The sequence below is a fragment of the Acanthopagrus latus genome, chromosome 10, assembly GCF_904848185.1.
Source record: "Acanthopagrus latus isolate v.2019 chromosome 10, fAcaLat1.1, whole genome shotgun sequence".
In the NCBI taxonomy this organism is placed as follows: domain Eukaryota; kingdom Metazoa; phylum Chordata; class Actinopteri; order Spariformes; family Sparidae; genus Acanthopagrus; species Acanthopagrus latus.
The window spans coordinates 2,097,310-2,120,644 of NC_051048.1; the positions used below are offsets into that span (position 1 = coordinate 2,097,310).

Below are 23,335 nucleotides of genomic sequence, written 5' to 3' on the forward strand. Positions count from 1 at the left end.
CAGCTTAATAACGATGTATGCGGCTGGGGACGGTGGCTTTCATTCAGTAATCATGTCGTAATTATGAGATGAGGAAAGGTGCGTCGTTGATTGTGGTCAACCCAGCCGTGGTTCCTATTTGCTTGGTCCAATCAGCCGCACCGTTTTTTGTTGTTGTTTTTTTTCTAGTGCGCGAATCTACTAACATTTACGGTAATGGTGCTGCAGCCGCTCTGGAGAGCTGCTGGTTGTGACTGTGTGGGTCAGACTGCAGTCTCACAGTCAGACCCATGGAGCGTACGAGGATAAGGAGTTTGACAGCGGATTACTTAAATAGTACACAGTAGAAGTACTTTTATTATAGTCACACAAGTATTCTAGGGAGTACTTAGTTCAGCAGTATATGAATCTTGGTCTACTTATGGAAAATACGTTTTTTTATAACACATAAAAGTTGGGCGAAATATCCTATTTCTTTTTCTCTGTTAAGGTTTTTGACACAGGATTACTCGAAAAGTACACAGTAAAAGTACTTCATATTATGCATGCAAGTAGTCTAGGAAGTGCTAAATCCAGCAGTTTATGAATCTTGAGCTACTTATGGAAACAAAGTTTTGTTGTTGTTGTTGTTGTTTTTTCTCATGTCGTCCTTTACTTTGAAATCCGGATACCTTTTATTACCGGGAGTATTTCCTGTAAAAGTATGATCTCGTAATTACGACATAAGGTATCTTTTTTTTATCCAGTGAATGCAACGCGCTTCCGTAGTGATCCTCAAACCACACCTCCAGCCAGTTAAACTGTCACACTGGGATAAACCGACATCATGCAGCAGGTACGTCGATATTCTTAATTTTTTGGTTATTTTATCAACTGTGAAATTATTCTACAACACTATGTTACTTTACTGATCTCATTACCAGTCTTCATTTAGAGTTGTGGGATCTGTAGTAATACTCTGTAACTCTTCAGGACGTCCGTGTTGTCAAAAGTGAAAGTTAAACTGCAGTGTATGCTGTTGTCATTATTATAGTCTGTGAAGGTGTTTTCGCAGTTGTAGGAGTGTAAAATACATACGAATATATATATATATATATATATATATATATATATATATATATATATATATATATATATATATATATATATATATATATAGGTGGGGCCAACTGTCTGAGACGAGGTAATTTTTGAATATCTTAGTATTTGGCAGATCTTCATTTTACTTTAATGACTAAAATCCACTAAAGGACTATAAGTTGTTCTGTCAAAGTGTGTTTTGGCTCATTATCCTGTGGAAGTATGAATCTTTCTCCACAAAGATCATATCAGAGAGTGGAGCATGTCTCTGATGAATGGGGAGGTGCTTCACCCAGTCAGGGTGGAGTCAGTGCTGTGCAGGAGTCCAAAAACAGCCCTAGATTTAATAATTCCCACCACCATGTGTCACTGTGGGTGAGGAGCTGTGTGGTATCATTCTGTCTCCTGCTCAGCTCTTTACATAAACCCCTGTGTTACTGAAAGAAATCTATAACCTGGATTCATCAGTGAAAATGACTTTTTCCATCATCCACTGTGAAGATATCTGGTATTCTCCTAAGTGTTTGTCCTTGTTTCCATCCTGAGAAGTGTTTTATAAACGTCTCCTCGTCCTCTGAGACACTACAAGACAGTCTTCTTCTGCTGATTGGAGTCTTGTGTTGTTTATTTAGCAAATGCTGTCTCTGTGATGAAGCTGCTTTTCTAACTCTCAGTGAAGTCAGCTTGATGTATTGATTATCTGATGGTGTGGTCACTTTGGGTTAGGCTTTAAGTAAAACTGATCAAGTTTCTGAAAATCCAGCTTTAGAGTTCCATGCACTGCCCCTTAAGAAACCTTCAGCCCATCTTTACTTAGAATAACTGTTTGACTTTTAACTATTTGAGTTGTTTAGGAATCACTTTATTTTTGACTGGACTAGTTTCTCTGCAGTTTCTCTCCATGTCATGTCTAACCGGTGTATGTTGGGTTCTGTCACTCAGGGAAATGGACTTCAGTCTCCACTCAGACCCCTCAGTGTTTTGTTCTTCCATCTCCTCCTGGCACACTTGTGCTCAGGTAACTCACACACAAATGTACTCTCAGTTTAATTCACATTAGTTTAACTGAACACAATAACAAATCATATCAATATACTAAATAGTAGGTGACTGCTGTAAAGACCTTCTGGGTACTTAAATTATTCAAACACTTTCAGTCTGAAGGAGAGAATAACATCAACAGTAGAGATGATTGTGGGCGTATAAAGTGCCATCAGAGATGAAAAGGCCTCTGTGAGGTTAAAGTTAATTAAAGTTAGTTAAAGCTAATTGAACACTTTGGTTCCAGGAGACATATTAAACTCTAAGCAAAGGTCTCTCTGTCATTCAGGTTTCTGTTCAATATCCTTCATTTACACTTTGACTTATTTTAGATTGAGTGTCTGCTGCTATGAGCACAGTGCAGAGGTGGAGAATTAACTTGTCCTGACAGATGTGTTTCTTTCCAGGTCAGTCTCAGTTAATTGCTCCATCTCAGCCAATAGTAGCAAAAGTTGGTGATGACATCATTTTGCCCTGTCACCTGGAACCTGAGGCTGATGTTGTTGCCATGACGTTGGAGTGGACGAGACCTGACCTGAAACCTATTTTTGTCCACGTGACGCGTTCCGGTCAGGACAACGTACGAATCCAACATTCATCATTCAAAAACCGAACATCAGTGTCCATCGATGAACTGAAGCATGGAAACGTTTCACTGAAACTGTCCAAAGTGAAACCTTCTGATGCAGGAAGATACCAGTGCTACATTCCGAAACTGAACACGGGAGCCTTTGTTGAGCTTGTTGTTGGTAAGGAGACACAAACTGAGTGCCATAATTAAAATATCTGCAGCACTTGTGCTAAAGTGCATGGTGCAAGGACATTCACAGCATGTCCAACTCCTCTTTGCTAGTTAAACAGCTCATAATCTGGACATATAATGAGACACAAGGTACAAACAAAGGAGTTTTATCTTGTCCAAATTAATCATGAGTGTGTTTTGGATGCATATGAATTAAATCAGTAGGTGTGTCACCACCTATACCTCACACATTGCTAGTTAAACCGCAGCACTTGCTCTAGATTTGTAATCCTTGGCTGGTGTCCAGTAAGAGATGGTGGCACCATCAACCAACCCTTCACCCCATCAATAACTCCATATGAGCAAATACATGATGTGAATGGTCTTTCCAGTCTATTGACTGCTCAAAGCACTTTTCAACTCTTCCAGCTGCTCATCAGGAGCAGGAATTTTAGTGTTCAGTATCTTGCTCAAGGACTCTTCGATGTGCATGCTGGTGGAGCTGGGGATTCAAACCAGCGACCTTTGATTACTAGATGACCGCTCTACCTCTTGAGCCTCCTATAAATGCAAATACACTTAGAAACAGAGTCAGACACATTGAAGCAGAAATTCTGTTGCAGTGCAGGGAGGCTGTTGATGTGGGGATGGGACAGTGTTGATGCTCAGTAAATTGGCAAACTGGCTGCATTATGATCATTACTGTTCATGCAGGTGTGTAAATCAGTTTCACTGTTCACTGAGCATTTAAGAGATTAACTGTGAACAAATGGTCATAAATATAACGATGCTTAGGACAACGAGACACACAATGTCAACCTACCCTTGAGGTTATGTGTGTAGTTTCAGTCACAGATTCTGTTGAGACTAATGTTGAGGGTTAGCCAGCTAGTTTTAGCTAACTCCAATAATATGAGGCCTGTGGCAAACTTTTGCAGGGTGATGTTGTTCTCTCAGGAGAGAATTATCACCTTCCACTGTGTCAGTTCAAACCAAACAGCCAATCAAAAGATTATGGTCAACATTCATACTGACAGTCCAAGGAAAGATATCGGTCACTGTTGATTTTTTTCTTCTCAAATGTTAACTTGACAAGCGAGCACAGACCATGGAGCAGCAGCGACTGTGAAGCAGTCATGCATGCATAGGAGAGCCACAGGTCGAATGCTGTTGATAACACCTCAGTTTCAAAGTTCTAAATGTGATCTGATATGTAGTAACACATGGTGTAAAAACAGCAAACTGAAGGTCCAAGAGTGGCCTAAAGAAAGTCATTTTAATGGCAAAGCTACCATGATTTCATGCTTCATCACTTTCAGTTATTAGTTTTACAATTTTACCTTTGTTCATCATCAGGTTCCTCACTGGTCATCAGTCTATCACAGAATGACCTAATCAAAGGAGCAGTAGTTCTACAGTGTAAGTCTGCTGGCTGGTATCCCAAGCCTGAGGTGTTCTGGCTGGACGGTGAGGGAAACCTCCTCTCTGCTGGACCTACAGAGACAGTCAGAGGTCCTGATGACCTCTATACTGTCAGCAGCAGAGTGACTGTGGAGAAGAGACACAGCAACAGCTTCACCTGTAGAGTCCAACAGAACAAAGCCAACCTGACCAGAGAGACACACATACATGTTCAAGGTAGGATATTATTACAATTGTGATGTAATCACTGTTTTAGTGTCAAACAGTAGGGCCAGTTTTCTATAACTGTCATGTTATTCTGTGTTTTATCATTTCAGATGATTTCTTTGAGGCTCTGTCCAGATTTTCTTCTACCATAATTGGTTTGGCTGTTAGTTTGGCTGTTTGCATCCTGGTTATTGTGATTCTTGGATTTGTTTTGCGGAGAAAAGTCACTTATCGTTGGTAAATGTTTCTTGGGTTTTGCACAGAATAGTGATATGAAAATGCTGTCAGTATCTTCTCTAAAATGTGGTGGTTTATCTACTGTTATTCCACTGATTGAAATATCCAGTTATCCCATCACCTGATTATTGTTTAAAATGTCTAATATGCTATGATACCCTCTGGACAGCAGCTTCCAACACATGAAACAGTGCTAATGAAGAATTTAGGATATGGAGTCGATGAAGACTGAGGTTCATCTTAACTTTGTCAAAATAGTTAAGATTCATTTAGTCCTGTCTAATATAAATACCAGTATGTACACACACATGGAGACAGTGTCAGAAAATTTGAGATTCATACACTCCTGCCAGACACAAATACAAGATGAACATTATACATAGTCCTGAAATAATTCTGAAACATATTGAAGCTTTGCCTGCTGCATTGTGTTTGCCATAAATTCATTTAAAGTGAAAGGTATTAAAATCATTAGGTTGAGACACTGGAAGAGGAAGTGAAGAGGAGATGACAACATCACAGTGTGCCTGTGTAAAATGAGGAACTGCACCCAAAACTCTGATCACGTTTTGGACACAGGAACAGACCGTGACCGAGGCGTGTTGGATCATTATGAAATCGTCAGCCATCATGAAGGGACTATCAGTCATTGACCAAAAAGATGGTGGGAAAATGTCCTAATAAGGACACAAAACCATGCCACCATCCAAAGCAAGAGAGAAGCGTTATGAAATCTCAATCAAGGGGTTATCAACCAGTGAATGGAGAGATGCTGAAAACATGTTCTAATAAGGACACAAAACCAAGCCAGTGTCCAAAGCAAGAGCGTATGTAAACTGAAAAGCACGGACTAAAGCTGGTTCTTCCACTCGCTCCAGCCCTCCAGCCAGGGTTGTGATTTGCCTCAAGGACTTGGACTTCAAGAAATCTTCAGCAGAAACAGACCAAGGAATTAAGAGCACACCGGATTAACCATGTTTGCCAACATGCTGTGGATTACAGTTTGGATATTAGAGTACTTTTCACTCTGCTGGCAGGAAGTTTCAACTTTGGGGAAACGGGGAGACCTCGGCCAGGGTGGTGATTTGCCTCAGGTATTTTTGATAATGATTGATAGTAATTGAAATAAGTATTGAGCTGTATGCTTTGCCCTGGCTAAAGTCTATGCAATAAAACCAACATATAGTTAAAGTTAAAGTTGTGGACATTGATATTTTGATATTTATATCTCTTTGGTAGAAGTAAAAGTCAGGTGTTACGTGTGCACAATATCGTAAAGGTTCTTAAAGGTTACTCTAGTCTAGAAAATTGAAACATTCCCTTAGAGTTTACCAAAAGCCCTTAAAATCCAACCAAGCACCAAACCAAGTGCACAGATCATTTAGAGGAGAGCTGCCGTTAACAGGCGTGGCTGGTGGCTGAATCTGACTCAAGGGCTTCAAGTCAGGTGCCAAACCAGAGGAAGAAGGGTAGATGTTTGGATTCAGGCAGTTAGAAGCTAGGCGAGTCTCCTCACCACCAGCTTAAGAAATCCCTATTTAAATAGCCAGTTTTTAGACAACCTCTTGTAGGTTTAGAGATCTATCCCTTAAAACGGAGAGCTGGTCGAGTCCCTCCTGGACAGGGGTAAAACTCAGGATCTAACAACCTATAACGCTCATTTTCATGTGTGTATGTGCACATTGCTCCATATGTCATATCCAGTGGTGCTATTATTGTTTTAATACATGTTATTAAAATGTTAATAATCAGAAAAAAGCTGAACATTGTGTCTGATAATACACATGTAAATATAGGTGTTGTCTACTTTATTTTGAAGTACATTTAATATGAGATTGATCAGAGAATTGAAGAGGGAGACATGTTGTGTTCAGGAATTAAACTTCTCTTCAAAAATGAATCATGATTGTTGATTTATGATTATCAGTGATTAAGAAGGGGTGGAAGCATTCTGACATCTATAAACCAGTTAAAACCACATTAAACACAAGTTACCATCATAAATCAACCTGAAGAGGAGGAGGAAAAAGAAGAGAAAGAAGAAGAAGAAGCTCTCAGATGTTTCATGAATCATCTTTGACATTACAACTGATATCAGAAGTCTCTCCACATGAATATGATCTCCTGTGTTGAAGCTGCTCTTGTTTCCTCACATTAACTACATCATCCACATGAACACAGTGAACATCCTGATCACGTGTTCTTAAAGCAGCACTGATCTGTTTCTAGCAGCTGACCACAGATCAGAGCCCCTCCACACCTCCCCTCCGTTCACACAGTGCAGTGAGTCCTGCAGGAGACTAACAGGTCTGGTTGCGTTTTCATGGTTACATACTGAGTACTGTATGTGTTCACAGGCTGCAGGTAAGATCACTGTCATCTTCATGTTTTACTCACATGATGGCTGTGATGTGGTATCATATCTGTACATGCGATATCGTGCCAGTGATGCTGTGGGATGCTGCAATGATGTGTCACGATCGAAAGTGAAAGTAAAGTGAGACAGAGTGTAAAGACGCAGTGAAGGACTCTGAGTGAGCTCTGTCTCTTATCTGACTGTACAAGTGTTGGACAGTAAAGTCAAAGTCACGTTTGGATTCACACACCAGCCTCGTTATAGTTGAATTCACCTGCTGACATGAAGGAAACATGTGAGTGAAGGACCAGCAGAGGGCGCTGCAGGTCAGCTGCCACACTGAGGAGGGTGATGGAGATTAATATCATACATCTGATGATTGTGATGTGAAAACCGCAGCTGCACTTTTACTTTCTATATATGAGGGTTTCTTTGTATCATTAGAAGAGCAATGAAAAAGGTTTGTGTGTTGTTTATAATGAAAAATAAGCTGTATTTCTATAGATCATTATTAGGAACAGAGTTTTTAATGTTAAGTTAAAACAAGAAGGCAGAACAGAAAATGCAAAAAACACAACAACTCAATATGATTTACTGCAAGGGACAGGAATAAAAGTGATACAACAGGAATGATGACAGAAAAAGGGAAAAGAGAGAATAAATAATGAAAAAATGATTGTGATATCTAAAAGCAAAATTCATCAATTTGCTCAACCTTTTATCTAAATCTCATAAAACCATCCAGCCCTCCTTCTCAGTGATGTCAACAGCAGAACTAAAACAGAAGAGGTGCAAAAATGTGACAACAAACAGAAACAGACGAACACAACGTAGAACAAATACACAGAATATCAACATAAAGATGACAACAGATATGAAACAACACAACAAAACACTAATAAGACAGATGGACAGTAAACAACTATACATGACAGTACGTAGTTCAAAACGCAAACAATGTGTGAATAAATATGTAAAGTAGGAAAGTTAGTGACAAAACAGGTGTTTAGTGAGTTTTTTATAGCTGTTGAAAAGCTGATTATTCATGTGAATTAAAACTGTTTCTGTGTCGTCATTCTGATAAACTTTTCCTTTTGTTTTATTTCTATTTTCAGAACTCGGGGATGATTCATGTGAGACTCAGTCCGGCCCTGAACTTTCAGTTTGGTGCCTTCAGTGTCCTGGTGCTCCTCACCCTGATATGTTCATGTAGAGGTGAATTAAACATTTCTCATGTTGCCGTCTTAAACACGTGTTTTCAGCATTCACAGCAGAAATTGAAATTAAAAGCCTGTTTTTTTTTCAGGTCAGACTCAGGTCATCGGTCCGACTCGGCCAATAGTGGCAACAGTCGGTGAGGACGTCGTTCTGCAGAGCTTCCTGGACCCTGTCATGGATGCTTTCAGTATGACAGTGGAGTGGACGAGACCCGACCTGGACCCCAGATTTGTCTTTGTGTGGCGTGACGGAGTGGAACTGGAGAGTAAAAAGAATCCACTGTACGAGGGAAGAACATCAGTGTTCACTGATGAACTGAAGGTCGGAAACATTTCACTGAAACTCTCCAGAGTGAGAATATCTGATGAGGGACGATACAGATGCTTCATTCCAGCACTGAACAAAGACCATGTTGTTCAGCTTGTTGTAGGTAAGACAAGATATCTTGCTCTTATATTGAATTTTCATTATAAAGCTACTACAGTATGATAGACCTGATGGTTGATGGTTGCTACCCTAAGCAGCTGATGTGTTCACCTGGCTTCACACTGTGTGCTGGTGAACAAATCTCGGTCCTTTGAGGAACTAATGGTGACTTGGTTTAAATGTATCTCTGTCACGACACCTGAGTTCCTCCATTGCTGCCATCATTATCACTATGACCACCAATAAATGAGACTGTAGGTTGTTCTTGTCTGTTCTTCAGGTGCTGCCTCCTCACCTGTTGTCCAGAAGACCAAAGACAGCAGCAGAGTGGTTCTACAGTGTAACTCTACCGGCTGGTATCCAGAACCTGAGGTGTTCTGGCTGGACGGTGAGGGAAACCTCCTCTCTGCTGGACCTACAGAGACAGTCAGAGGTCCTGATGACCTCTATACTGTCAGCAGCAGAGTGACTGTGGAGAAGAGACACAGCAACAGCTTCACCTGTAGAGTCCAACAGAACCACACCAACCAGACCAGAGAGACACACATACATGTTCCAGGTAGACATTATTACATTTGTGATGTGATCACTGTTTTAGTGTCAAACAGCAGGTCCAGTTTTCTATAACTGTCATGTTATTCTGTGTTTTATCATTTCAGATGATTTCTTTCCGGTCCAGTCCAGTTCTTCTTCTACCACAGCTGGTTTGGTTGTTAGTTTGGCTGTTTGCATCCTGGTTATTCTGATTCTTGGCTTTTATGTGTGGAGACAAGAGAAAACCAGTGAGTCACAAGTTAACTATATTTATTTGTCAATGTCGAGCTACATGTGATTTCTGTTATTGTGTAAATGATCTTTCTTTTGAACAACATGTCCATATTCCACTGGTTACAGTGCTGATAAATGGTAGTTTGTCTACATTGAGTTCAATCAGTCAAATTGCCACATGTCTTTTCTTTATAACATGATTTTAGACTGACTGCCTCTTTTGCTGTGGAACATTTCCAAGTCAAGTAAATGTCTTTTACACTTTAATCTTACTGACTTTATTTGTGCTCAGAGACCAAGAGGATCCACAGGGATGAAACTGGTGAAGGAGAGATGAACCAAGAGGGTGAGGGGCTTGTGACAAAGGTACGGAAGCTAATGGAGGTGTTGTACAAGAGAAAAGACGAGCAAGAATAAGAGTCACTTGGCAGAATAACAGTTATAAGCAAGGAGATAAAACATATTTACGCCCAGAAACAGGATCTGCAGCAGCTATGACAGTTTTAATTAATGTTTGGACAATCAGACATTCAGTATATTTGGTCATATTTTAATACAGAGCCTGGTTTCCCTGTTAAAGAAGGCACACTTCAGGCAGACAGAGGGATTAGGGTAACAGTAAATCAGTGGAGATTAAACAATATGAAAAAAAGAGATAAGACAGAAAACGAGGGAAAGAAATGTAAGAAATGATCTCCTGGAGAATCTGAATTTCTTGTTCTCTTGTATTTGTCAGTAACCATCTTTTGGTGTCAGGGGTCTTTAAATGGCTGAAGACAAAACTAGGACCTGAAATTAGAAAAAGTGTTTCCTGTCACCAGTATGAACCACTGCAGACTCTCTTTAACTGTAACACAACATTCAACCTCCAGATATCTCTACCTGTGTTATATTAATGGTTAGAAGAACAGAGTGAAGTGAGTTGTTGTGTCTCTGATGGTTTTGGTCCAGTAAAGACGATTCACAGTCAATATGTGAAAGTCCAGTTCTGAGTGTGCTGGACTGCTGTAGAGTGAAAATCACAGTTCATCTGATTCATTTTATTCAGTTCAGCTCAAAGACTCTCAGTCTCACAAAGCTCAGGGAGTAAAAACCTTCATGGAGCTGCTTCACTGGCTCTGGGACCAGAGGTGGAGGTAGAGACAGTCCAGACAGGGTGGTGGTGAAGAGCTCCACCCACAGAGTCCAGTAGAACATGAAGCCTCCAGAACTGATCATGGTGCTGCTGGAGGTGCTGGAACATGCAGGGAAACAAAGATGAAGCCAACATGAAGCTCCTGCAGGAGACAAAGAACAAAGAGGAAGCTCAGAGTGAAGTGAAGATGCTGAAGGATCAGCTGGAGTCCAAGAACAAAGAGGTGAATGTGATCATTATTAACTTTATGAATTCAGATGACTTGTCCACTCAACTCTTTGTCAGTTCATGATAAAAAGTGAAAAGACAAATATCACAACAGGCTGCAGATGAATCAGGTCGTGTCCAAAGCAGGAGTGAAGTCCAAAACCAGAATGTTTAAGATCAGGACCAGGACCTGGTTGTATTTTACTTCTTTCTGTTTGTTTGTTTAACTCTTATTCATTGTGTGCACATGAACATATAGTTACACATTCTGACTGGTGGCTCCAGTTGGACACAGATGGATTGTTTCCCTCCTCTGTCAAAGCGTCTGTCTTCTCAGAGGAACGATTGTTCTCCTTCAGATGAAGTGGACAGCAGAGTCTGGACCTGAGGAGCTGCTCCTCCTGTGTTGATACATTCTCAGTCCTGATCCAGGACCATACATCACATCTTTACAATCGCTAGCTAGTTTCCACCAACACCACAGTATTACAAACAATACAACAATACAACATATTGTTTTCAGCCGTTTTGAAGTCAAATGAGCGTCCTGTCCTGTCTTACTGTTGATTCTGACTGACATCCTTTAATAAGAGAGACGCTCTCTCTTCTTCTGTCTGGATCTTCTCTCTACTCTCAGGTTGATGGACTGAAAGATAAAATCAATCAGCTCACAGAGGAGAAGAAGAGGAGTGAGGAAGAGCGACAGGAGCTGCAGACCAACAAAGAGCAGGTTTATAGTTTATAGATATTCATTTTTGTTTTTAGCCATTTATTGGTGTGTGTGTAGAATTTCAGATGTATTGCTTTATTTCATCATCAGTTTATTTAGACTAATAACAATATGATCTGCTATCATGATGAAAGTGGTCCTGTAGTCCTCAGAGTTACAGTGTGAATCTACTGAAGGTTTACTACTGCACTATCTGTGAGTGAACAGTTTCATCACTTCATCACCACTCAGAACTCATTTCCACATCAATGTGTTGGACACATTTACATCCTGACATGAAGTTTCTCTCTTCATCTTCATCTCTCCTCCTCACAGATGGAGAAGCAGCTCCAGGATCAGCAGCAGAAGGCAGCAGAAGCACAAAGAGAGGTAACAAGTTCATCTTTACATGTTTTACTTCACCATGAGGGCAAATCTGAGACAGCAAACAGCTGAAACTGGACTAAAGTTCCACTGTAACTCAAACACGTGGAACAGGGAATGTGTTTCTGATACACGTATGATAACATCTGATTTCTCTGTTTTCAGCTGTAAAACAAAAAATCACTTCTTTATTTTATTATTTTATTTTCATTTAAATGAATAACAACATTAAAATTATGATATTGTTAAATTCTCATCAGAATCATGAACATTTGAAATATGTTTCCTGTAGTGAAAAGTGGTCCTGTAGTCCTCAGAGTTACAGTGTGAATCTACTGAAGGTTTACTACTGCACTATCTGTGAGTGAACAGTTTCATCACTTCATCAGATCATCAGCAGAGAACTCACTCAGTGATGATGTTGTGTTTGTATTATATAGTTCAAATGTCTCTTCATCTCTCCTCCATTACAGCTGGAACAGAAGCTCAACGATGAGAAGAAGTTGGGATCTTCTCTCTCCTCTCAGGTTGTTAGTCTGACAGCTGAAGTCAACAAGCTCACAGAGGAGAAGAAGAAGAGTGAGGAAGAGCGACAGAAGCTGCAGACCAAGATAACAGAGGTTCATATTTCACTGATGTTGATTTGTTTCCAGCCTCTGTGTGTTTTTGTTTGTTCTCACATTAACTGATGTGTTTTGTTGTTCAGTCGTTTATATAAAATTCTCATCTCAAACAACAAAGATCTCCAATATGTTCAGGATGTTTATTGTAGTAACAAGTAGTTATAAAGTCCACAGTGAAGCTGAAGTGATTTAACATGAACAGAACTCTCTGTGAGTGAACACAGTTTCATCACTTCATCACCACTCAGAACTCATTTCCACATCAATGTGTTGGACACATTTACATCATGACATGAAGTTTCTCTCTTCATCTTCATCTCTCCTCCTCACAGATGGAGAAGCAGCTCCAGGATCAGCAGCAGAAGGCAGCAGGAGCACAAAGAGAGGTAACAAGTTCATCTTTACATTTTTCAATCTGAGACAGCAAACAGCTGAAACTGGACTAAAGTTCCACTGTAACTCAAACACGTGGAACAGGGAATGTGTTTCTGATATACATATGATAACATCTGATTTCTCTGTTTTCAGCTTTAAAACAAAAAAACATTTCTTTATTTTATTATTTTATTTTCATTTAAATGAATAACAACATTAAAATTATGATATTGTTAAATTCTCATCAGAATCATGAACATGTTAAAGATGTGTCCTGTAGTGAAAAGTGGTCCTGTAGTCCTCAGAGTTACAGTTTGTGTCTGACAGACCTGAATGATCAGCTGATCAGAACCACTGAGCTTCATGTTTCCTCCCTCATCAATCTTTGTGGATCGTCTTTATATGACGTTCATTTGTTGCTCCCAGTTTAAATCCATCAGTTAAGAACAGCTCTGATGGTTCCAGCTTGTATTCACATGATATATTTACAGTATGAATGTGCTCAAAGCAAACAGAAGCAGATATTTGAGACATTATTAACAGATAATAAACCTTCAGCCAATCAGAGCTGAGTTTACATCCTGAGTACTGAATAAAACTAAATCTGATCTCTGTTTCCCTCCAGTGGGAGAGAAAGTTCAACGAGGAGAAGAAGGAAAGAGAGAAAGAAGTGAAGGAGCTAAACAACAAGTGTCATGACTCTTGTTTTGTTTGTTCTTGTTTCTGGTTTTTGGCTTCTTGTATTTGATTTACATATTTGTATCATGTCTTGTGTTAGGTTTTGCTTTCTCCATGTCTTGTGTCTCGTTTTGCTTTCTCCATGTCTTGTGTCTCATGTTTTGATGTTCCATGTCTTGTGTCTCATGTTTTGATGTTCCATGTCTTGTGTCTCATGTTTTGATGTTCCTTGCCCTCATGTGTCCTTTAAGTTCTCCTATGTTCTCCCCTCTGGCTCCCTCTGTCTGTAGTCTTGTTCCCTCCTGGTCTGCTCCTCTGTGCTCCTCCCCCTCATTATCTCACCTGGCTTCCTTCCTCCTCTCTGCTCACCTGTTCCTCGTCATGTCATTAGTGTCTGTGTATTTAGTCTCTGTGTTCCCCTCACTCCTGGGCTGGTCATTGTTTCTGTTTGCTGTATTCTGTTTGTTGGATTCTGTCTTGTGCTATCTGTTTGCTGTCTCCTGTCATGCTCCATGCTCCTGATCCATGCTCCTGTCCATGTTCTTTGGTCCCGTTTTGGTATGTCTTGGTTTTGAGTTTTTTTTTTCATGTTTATGTTGAACTTTGAATTTTGGTTTGAACTTTGTCTTGATCTTTTGTTTGCTACTTTGCCTTTTGCTCTTTTGGCCTGCTTTTGGTTTTTTTGTAACAGCTTTAAATAAAAGCTCGCTTTTTGTTCTCCTGATTTTGCCTCCGGTGTCACTGCATTTGGATCCACCTTTCCCTTTCATAGTTTTCCCTTTACCCCAACCTGACAGAATGACTGGGCCATATAACAAGGACCCAGCAGTGAATGGCCTGGAGATAATCCGTTGGTACCAGGACTTTGTTAATAACCCCACCAGCAGGGCTCGGCAGATAGCGGCTAGCAAACTTTTCTTTCAAGCCTACGACTCAGCCCATGCCTCAGTCACAGCCAAGCTACCAGCCCAAGGCCATGCCTCAGCTCCAGCCTCAGCCCATGCCTCAGCTCCAGCCTCAGCCCATGCCACAGCTCCAGCCTCAGTCCATGCCACAGCCGAAGTATCTCCTTTTTGGGGAACCCGGCTTGCCTTCAAAGTGCCCCCACCGAGAAAGCGACGAACCCGTCCACGTCCTGGCTCCCTGAAGTCAGGCTCAGGGGCCTCAGCCACAGCCACAGCCACAGCAAAGCTCCCAGCACAGGCCGCAGCCGCAGCCACAGCCCAAGCCACAGCCCAAGCCACAGCCGCAGCCACAGCCGAGCTTCCAGCCCAGGCCTCAGCCTCAGCTAAGCTCACAGCCCAGGCCGCAGCCACAGCCACAGCTAAGCACCCAGCCCAGGCCGCAGTCCCAGCCGTAGCCACAGCCGAGCTTCCAGCCCAGGCCACAGCCGAGCTTCCAGCCCAGGCCACAGCCGAGCTTCCAGCCCAGGCCGCAGCCACAGCCGAGCTTCCAGTCCAGGTCGCAGCTTCAGCCACAGCCGAGCTTCCTGCCCAGGCCGCAGCTTCAGCCACAGCCGAGCTTCCTGCCCAGGCCTCAGCCTCAGCCACAGCCGAGCTCCCAGTCCAGGCCTCAGTCTCTACCCCGTCGACACCAGCCAGTGGCCCCCAGTCGGCGGTCCGGTCGACACCAGCCAGTGGCCCCCAGTCGGCGGTCCGGTCGACACCAGCCAGTGGCCCCCAGTCGGCGGTCCGGTCGACACCAGCCAGTGGCCCCCAGTCGGCGGTCCGGTCGACACCAGCCAGTGGTTTTCAGTCGGCGGTCCAGATGAGGCCTGTACCTGCACCTCGGTCGGAGGACCGGCCGAGGCCTGTACCTGCACCTCGGTCGGAGGACCGGCCGAGGCCAGTTCCTGCACCTCGGTCGGAGGACCGGCCGAGGCCAGTTCATGCACCTCGGTCGGAGGACCGGCCGAGGCCAGTTCATGCACCTCGGTCGGAGGACCGGCCGAGGCCCACGCCACGTCTTGTTCCTGCACCTCGGTCGGAGGACCGGCCGAGGCCCACGCCACGTCTTGTTCCTGCACCTCGGTCGGAGGACCGGCCGAGGCCCACGCCACGTCTTGTTCCTGCACCTCGGTCGGAGGACCGGCCGAGGCCCACGCCACGTCTTGTTCATGCACCTCGGTCGGAGGACCGGCCGAGGCCCACGCCACGTCTTGTTCATGCACCTCGGTCGGAGGACCGGCCGAGGCCCACGCCACGTCTTGTTCTTGCACCTCGGTCGGAGGACCGGCCGAGGCCTGTTCCTGCTCCTCGGTCGGAGGACCGGCCGAGGCCCACGCCAGGTCCAGCGCCTGTTTCTGCACCTCGGTCGGAGGACCGGCCGAGTCCCACGCCAGGTCCAGCGCCTGCTCCTGCACCTCGGTCGGAGGCCCGGCCGAGTCCCACGCCAGGTCCAGCGCCTGCTCCTGCACCTCGGTCGGAGGCCCGGCCGAGTCCCACGCCAAGTCCAGTGTCTGCACCTCGGTCGGAGGCCCGGCCGAGTCCCACGCCAAGTCCAGTGCCTGCACCTCGGTCGGAGGCCCGGCCGAGTCCCACGCCAAGCCCTGTGCCTGCTCCTCGGTCGGAGGCCCGGCCGAGTCCCACGCCAAGCCCAGTGCCTGCACCTCGGTCGGAGGCCCGGCCGAGTCTCACGCCAAGTCCACTGCCTGCACCTCGGTCGGAGACCCGGCCGAGTCTCACTCCAAGTCCACTGTCTGCTCCTCGGTCAGGGGTCCGGCCAAGGTCGTTTGTTGCCAGAGACCCTTCATCGGCTCTCAGACCACCAGCTCCCGGCAAAACTCCGTCGGTGGTCCGGCCAAGAACCTTGAGGGTTTCCCAGCCAGTGGTCTGGTCACCAGTGGGTCTCCGTCCACACCTTCGCCACCGGTCTTCAGTGGGTCTCAGCCCACGCCTTCGTCGACAGCCTCCAGGGGGTTCCAGCCCGCACCTTCGCCTTCGTTACCAGCCTCCAGGGGGTTCCAGCCCACACCTTCGCCTTCGCCTTCGCCACCAGCCTCCAGGGGGTTCCAGCCCGCACCTTCGCCTTTGCTGTCGTCGCCGGATTCCAGTGAGTTCCAGGCCACTCCTATGTCTTCGTCGCCGCCCTCCGGCGAGTTCCAGGCCGCGCCTACGCCTTCGTCGCCGCCCTCCGGTGAGTTCCAGGCCGCGCCTACGCCTTCGTCGCCGCCCTCCGGCGAGTTCAAGGCCGCGCCTACGCCTTCGTCGTCGCCCTCCGGCGAGTTCAAGGCCGCGCCTACGCCTTCGTCGTCGCCCTCCGGCGAGTTCAAGGCTGCGCCTACGCCTTCGTCGTCACCCTCCGGCAAGTTCAAGGCCGCATCTACACCTTCGTCGCCGGCCTCCAGCGAGTCTGAGACAGCGCCTACGCCTTGGTCACCGGTCTCCAGCAGGTTCCAACCTGCGCCTCAGTCCACGTCCCTGGTTCCCAGTGGGCCCCAGTTCTCGCCTCCACCTTGTTTATTTGAACCTTGGCCCTCCCCCTGACCCCCTCCACCCTCCCAGCTTTGACTCTGGCCCTCGTCCTGACCCCCTCCACCCTCCCGGCTTTGACTCTGGCCCTCCTCCAGACCCCCTCCACCCTCCCGGCTTCATTTGGACTTTAAATGTATGTCTTGAGGGACATCTGGGAGCTGCCCCTTAAGGGGGGGGTTCTGTCATGACTCTTGTTTTGTTTGTTCTTGTTTCTGGTTTTTGGCTTCTTGTATTTGATTTACATATTTGTATCATGTCTTGTGTTAGGTTTTGCTTTCTCCATGTCTTGTGTCTCGTTTTGCTTTCTCCATGTCTTGTGTCTCATGTTTTGATGTTCCATGTCTTGTGTCTCATGTTTTGATGTTCCATGTCTTGTGTCTCATGTTTTGATGTTCCTTGCCCTCATGTGTCCTTTAAGTTCTCCTATGTTCTCCCCTCTGGCTCCCTCTGTCTGTAGTCTTGTTCCCTCCTGGTCTGCTCCTCTGTGCTCCTCCCCCTCATTATCTCACCTGGCTTCCTTCCTCCTCTCTGCTCACCTGTTCCTCGTCATGTCATTAGTGTCTGTGTATTTAGTCTCTGTGTTCCCCCTCACTCCTGGGCTGGTCATTGTTTCTGTTTGCTGTATTCTGTTTGTTGGATTCTGTCTTGTGCTATCTGTTTGCTGTCTCCTGTCATGCTCCATGCTCCTGATCCATGCTCCTGTCCATGTTCTTTGGTCCCGTTTTGGTATGTCTTGGTTTTGAGTTTTTTTTTTTCATGTTTATGTTGAACTTTGAATTTTGGTTTGAACTTTGTCTTGATCTTTTGTTTGCTACTTTGCTTTTTGCTCTTTTGGCCTGCTTTTGGTTTTTTTGTAACAGCTTTAAATAAAAGCTCGCTTTTTGTTCTCCTGATTTTGCCTCCGGTGTCACTGCATTTGGATCCACCTTTCCCTTTCATAGTTTTCCCTTTACCCCAACCTGACAACAAGGTTCATTTCTTTTTTTTTTTAACTATTTAGCTGAGTTTTCAAATCAGAAGTTATTTTATACCAGAATATTATGCGAAATGTCTGTTTGTCTGTTCTACTGGGAGTCAAATGAGCGTCCTGTCCTGTCTTACTGTTGATTCTGACTGACATCCTTTAATAAGAGAGACGCTGTCTCTTCTTCTGTCTGGATCTTCTCTCTACTCTCAGGTTGATGGACTGAAAGATAAAATCAATCAGCTCACAGAGGAGAAGAAGAGCAGTGAGGAAGAGCGACAGCAGCTGCAGACCAACAAAGAGCAGGTTTATAGTTTATAGATATTCATTTTTGTTTCTAGCCATTTATTGGTGTGTGTGTAGAATTTCGGATGTAGTCTTAAAGTCCACAGTGAAGCTGAAGTGATTTAACATGAACAGAACTCTCTGTGAGTGAACAGTTTCATCACTTCATCAGATCATCAGCAGAGAACTCACTCAGTGATGATGTTGTGTTTGTATTATATAGTTCAAATGTCTCTTCATCTCTCCTCCATTACAGCTGGAGAAGCAGCTCAATGAAGAGAAGAAGTTGGGATCTTCTCTCTCCTCTCAGGTTGTTAGTCTGACAGCTGAAGTCAACAAGCTCACAGAGGAGAAGAAGAGTGAGGAAGAGCGACAGAAGGTACAAACCAAGATAACAAAGGTTCATATTTCACTGATGTTGATTTGTTTCCAGCCTCTGTGTGTTTTTGTTTGTTCTCACATTAACTGATGTGTTTTGTTGTTCAGTCGTTTATATAAAATTCTCATCTCAAACAACAAAGATCTCCAATATGTTCAGGATGTTTATTGTAGTAACAAGTAGTTATAAAGTCCACAGTGAAGCTGAAGTGATTTAACATGAACAGAACTCTCTGTGAGTGAACACAGTTTCATCACTTCATCACCACTCAGAACTCATTTCCACATCAATGTGTTGGACACATTTACATCATGACATGAAGTTTCTCTCTTCATCTTCATCTCTCCTCCTCACAGATGGAGAAGCAGCTCCAGGATCAGCAGCAGAAGGCAGCAGGAGCACAAAGAGAGGTAACAAGTTCATCTTTACATTTTTCAATCTGAGACAGCAAACAGCTGAAACTGGACTAAAGTTCCACTGTAACTCAAACACGTGGAACAGGGAATGTGTTTCTGATATACATATGATAACATCTGATTTCTCTGTTTTCAGCTGTAAAACAAAAAAACATTTCTTTATTTTATTATTTTATTTTCATTTAAATGAATAACAACATTAAAATTATGATATTGTTAAATTCTCATCAGAATCATGAACATTTGAAAGATGTTTCCTGTAGTGAAAAGTGGTCCTGTAGTGCTCAGAGTTACAGTTTGTGTCTGACAGACCTGAATGATCAGCTGATCAGAACCACTGAGCTTCATGTTTCCTCCCTCATCAATCTTTGTGGATCGTCTTTATATGACGTTCATTTGTTGCTCCCAGTTTAAATCCATCAGTTAAGAACAGCTCTGATGGTTCCAGCTTGTATTCACATGATATATTTACAGTATGAATGTGCTCAAAGCAAACAGAAGCAGATATATGAGACATTATTAACAGATAATAAACCTTCAGCCAATCAGAGCTGAGTTTACATCCTGAGTACTGAATAAAACTAAATCTGATCTCTGTTTCCCTCCAGTGGGAGAGAAAGTTCAACGAGGAGAAGAAGGAAAGAGAGAAAGAAGTGAAGAAGCTACAGACTGAGATTAATTTATTTCATTTTATCTTGATTTTACTTTAGCTGAGTTTTCAAATAAGAAGTTATTTTATACCAGAATATTATGTGAATTGTCTGTTTGTCTGTTACTGTTGTTGTGTTTCCTTGTTGTCTTAATGAAACACTGTGTCTTCACTCAGCTCCAGGAGGAGAAGAAGAAGAGAGAGGAAGAAGTTCAGGGGAAGAACCAGGAGCTGCAGGAGAAGACTGACCAGGTTCATCACTTTCATTTGATCATGAATGTACCACTGAAAACTAGAGAAACATTTTATTTTTTGCAGAATGAATCAGAGTTTTACACTGGACTGACTTAACAAAATAAATAAATACTAAGTCTGTGATCTAGTCTTTCTCCATGTCTCTATTTGACTCTCAGATGGAGAGAAGCTCAGGGTGAACAGTTTGTATCCTGTAATAACAGATAATGTTTGAACAGATGATTTAATAGTGATTATTGTTGTCACCAACACACAGTAATAATGTGTAAAGCTCATCAAGTGTTGGTCCAGAAACTCTTCAGTCAGTTGATGTGAATGAGGAAGAACAGTGAGACAGACTGACTGAACTCTCTGCTGATCACTGATCAGTTTAATCACAACAACTGAGACTGTGATTCATCTACAAACTGCTGCTTTTCATCACCATCACTATTTGACCTCTCTGTTCTACTGGAAGTCAAATGAGCGTCCTGTCCTGTCTTACTGTTGATTCTGACTGACATCCTTTAATAAGAGAGACGCTCTCTCTTCTTCTGTCTGGATCTTCTCTCTACTCTCAGGTTGATGGACTGGAAGATGAAGTCGATCAGCTCACAGAGGAGAAGAAGAGGAGTGAGGAAGAGCAACAGGAGCTGCAGACCAACAAAGAGCAGGTTTATAGTTTATAGATATTCATTTTTCTTTTTAGCCATTTATTGGTTTGTGTGTAGAATTTCAGATGTATTGCTTTATTTCATCATCAGTTTATTTAGACTAATAACAATATGAAGTGTGATTATGATGAAAGTGGTCCTGTAGTCCTCAGAGTTACAGTATATATTACACAGATTTATATAACTTATAACATATATAACTTTTCTATAATGGGTTTTAGAGCAGAATGTATAAAGAGCCACTGTTCACCACCTGCTCAGGGAATGTGTGTCTAATGTAAATATTATAAAAAATAATGTGTTTTGGCTGTACTTTTTATATTTACAGTATGAATGTGCCCAGCCCAGCTCAGAGGAGTTCAAGGAGAATCCTGAGAAAGCAGATGCAGATGGAACATGATGCTGAGGTTCCCTCTATTTATTATTTATTTTACATGTGAAACATTGTTTATTCATTTGGCTGCTTTTATTTCACTTTCTTTGTAAATGTAATATCACAATATATGGAAATGTAGAAGAAAAAACAGTTCTCAGTCAAATTGATCTTTAACTTCAACTTAATTGTGTGTTTTGTTTTGTTCTTGTCAGATGAAGATCATTTGCTCTGTCAGTGTTTGGAGGTGGAGAGAGAGTCTATGTAACCATGAATATTTTTCAGCATGGTTTTGTACAGCACTGTTAGATTCTTCTTCTTCCTCTGCTGCATGGCGGTTAGCAACCAGTGTTCAGGTGCTTTGCTGCCACCCACCATCACAAAGCAACAACAGAAGTGATTAAAGAGGAGCTGGGTTATATTATCATCTGAATGTAATGGACACAATATCAGTATTTCATTTACACATGTACAGTAGCATGTATGGTATTAAGGTATAAAGTGGCTAATGTTGAACAACTGTTCTGGTGTGTATTGTTTCTCTGTTTGTCCGTCCTGTGTTGTTTTATGCAGAACATATAAATGCAGACAACCCTGTGAACATTTCTCTGACAAAGCTCTTCTTATTGTTTATGTAAAATGTTACTGTGAAATCTCAATTATTGATCTGCTGTAAACTCAAAATAACAACGTGAACCCACATAACTCAAAGTGTTTGAGCTTTTTTACTGGACTCAACATTTATATTAAGACTTCATGTCCTGAAGCACAAATATACATTTACAGTCATTATGTCATTCATGTTTTTTATGTTTTACATTGTTTTAATTCAACTTTTCAATTTAGAAGGACCTGATCCATTTTTCTGCATATTGAGATAAAACGTTTGTATGTTATTTGTGTTTGAGTTCAGTCCTGGAATTCCAGGTGCTGATGCTTATGAAATATCAACTCCAATGTATGTTTTGACAATACAGAAATGAACATGTTTTGTATTTACAGTGATATTTCTACATTATTTGAACAGTCTGCAGTTAACTGTGTGGACAGACCTTTGTTACTGAAACCGATCACTCATGACTGACTGATTTATTTGTTTAGATGATTCTGTGTGTTTTCAGGTTTTTAAAAATACCTACATAGACAGTTGCTGCAGCTGCTTGAAGTCTAAATTGTTCCTTTTTTATTAAAGGGAGGCAGATCATAAATCTCAGTGAACATTAGTGGATTTTGCAGGAGGATTCACGTTCATCATAGATATCCATCACAGATCCAGTGAGAGCAGCTGCACGGTCTTCAGAACTAGTTTCAGAGCACCAGAGTTCATCAAATCACTTAAAAACTAGAAACTAGAACAACATGAACAGACAAATAACATGTCACAGTGATATTAATGAAGTTTATTTGTATACTTGTAACTGTTTTTGATTAAAACCACGAATAACTCATTAATGTACATGTAACTCAACAGTTAAGACTAAATACAAACCTAAAAATTAAAAAGCAAAATGACATGAAAGCTTTTTGAGAAAATTGAGACTTTTACAAATGGTGCTTCCTACTGTCCCCGTCTTCTTCTGCTTGTATCTCACACAAGAGGTGATGACTGACATGGCGGACTCCACCATGACTCCTGCAGAGTCAGCATTAAGTCAGCCAAGGACCTGAGAGGTGTGATCTAATGATGAAGCCAGTTGTTTTGCTCCTTCATTGCTATGACAGCAAAGAAACACTGTTAGACTGTCTTTGAGTTGCGAGGCGATGGCTGCAGGAAACTCCCCTGAGCTGCCAGCAGTCACCAGATCAGGCAGAGTTTCAAGGGCTCCCGAGAAATTTGATTTGCATGTGAGGTTTTGGTTGGACATAATTTCACAGAGAAGGTGAAGGACGAAGACAAGGTGGCGAGAAAGGGAGCAGGAATCACAGGTGAGCAGGTGAGTGCAACGGAGCTGATCACCTGAGAGATCACAGCACGAGATACTGAGAGTCACCAGATGTGGTGGAGAGATCAGGGTTATGTTACAGGAAGTGATGAGCTGATGAATGTCAGATGTCTCTCTGCTGCCCATGAACACACACTCTATCAAGGCGACAGGTAAGAGGGAGCAAGGACAGGTGAGACTGGTTTGGAAAAACACAACATGGGAACAGAAACAAGACCAAACCAGACAGACGAGGCACAGAGCGTGACGTTAAGAGAACAAAAGAACTGAGCTGAGCTGAGTTTAAAGGGAGGCTGATGTTGGAAATGTGTTGGCTTGTTGCTAAAGTTGAAAGTCCTGTTTTGAAAAGTATTGCTGA

The 23,335-nt window shown here is 42.9% G+C and overlaps 2 protein-coding genes and 1 long non-coding RNA gene across 3 annotated transcripts; 2 read left to right on the forward strand and 1 right to left on the reverse strand.

Moving 5' to 3' along the window:
• Nucleotides 1–609: 609 nt before the first annotated feature.
• On the forward strand, nt 610–5,626 carry LOC119026891 (butyrophilin subfamily 3 member A2-like). Its single transcript, XM_037111547.1, has 5 exons — nt 610–814; nt 2,002–2,077; nt 2,508–2,849; nt 4,199–4,480; nt 4,582–5,626. The coding sequence occupies exons 1-5, from the start codon at nt 806–808 to the stop codon at nt 4,710–4,712; spliced, it is 840 nt and encodes a 279-aa protein (XP_036967442.1). The 5' UTR covers nt 610–805; the 3' UTR covers nt 4,713–5,626.
• Nucleotides 4,198–9,267, reverse strand: LOC119026916. Its single transcript, XR_005077255.1, has 2 exons — nt 9,209–9,267; nt 4,198–4,421 (listed from the first exon to the last, which is right to left on the reverse strand). It is a non-coding gene; the product is annotated as an uncharacterized LOC119026916 (long non-coding RNA).
• Nucleotides 4,682–22,021, forward strand: LOC119026835 (butyrophilin subfamily 3 member A2-like). The gene is made up of 17 exons (XM_037111427.1): nt 4,682–4,708; nt 8,180–8,279; nt 8,371–8,712; nt 8,989–9,267; nt 9,368–9,490; nt 9,769–9,842; nt 11,456–11,548; nt 11,864–11,917; nt 12,385–12,531; nt 12,867–12,920; nt 13,535–13,598; nt 18,236–18,330; nt 18,566–18,688; nt 19,045–19,098; nt 19,931–20,005; nt 20,569–20,661; nt 20,990–22,021. The coding sequence occupies exons 2-17, from the start codon at nt 8,189–8,191 to the stop codon at nt 21,059–21,061; spliced, it is 1,833 nt and encodes a 610-aa protein (XP_036967322.1). The 5' UTR covers nt 4,682–4,708; nt 8,180–8,188; the 3' UTR covers nt 21,062–22,021.
• The last annotated feature ends 1,314 nt before the right edge of the window (nt 22,022–23,335 follow it).

Excerpts from the sequence above, each read along its gene's own strand:
- LOC119026891 (XM_037111547.1), top strand. Across the intron at positions 2,078-2,507 it reads CCTGGCACACTTGTGCTCAG|GTCAGTCTCAGTTAATTGCT; the intron begins GTAACTCACACA and ends GTTTCTTTCCAG. Across the intron at positions 2,850-4,198 it reads CTTTGTTGAGCTTGTTGTTG|GTTCCTCACTGGTCATCAGT; the intron begins GTAAGGAGACAC and ends GTTCATCATCAG.
- LOC119026835 (XM_037111427.1), top strand. The coding sequence starts at position 8,189 with ATGATTCATGTGAGACTCAGTCCGGCCCTGAACTTTCAGTTTGGTGCC. Across the intron at positions 12,532-12,866 it reads TGCAGACCAAGATAACAGAG|ATGGAGAAGCAGCTCCAGGA; the intron begins GTTCATATTTCA and ends TCCTCCTCACAG. Across the intron at positions 20,662-20,989 it reads TGCAGACCAACAAAGAGCAG|TATGAATGTGCCCAGCCCAG; the intron begins GTTTATAGTTTA and ends TTATATTTACAG.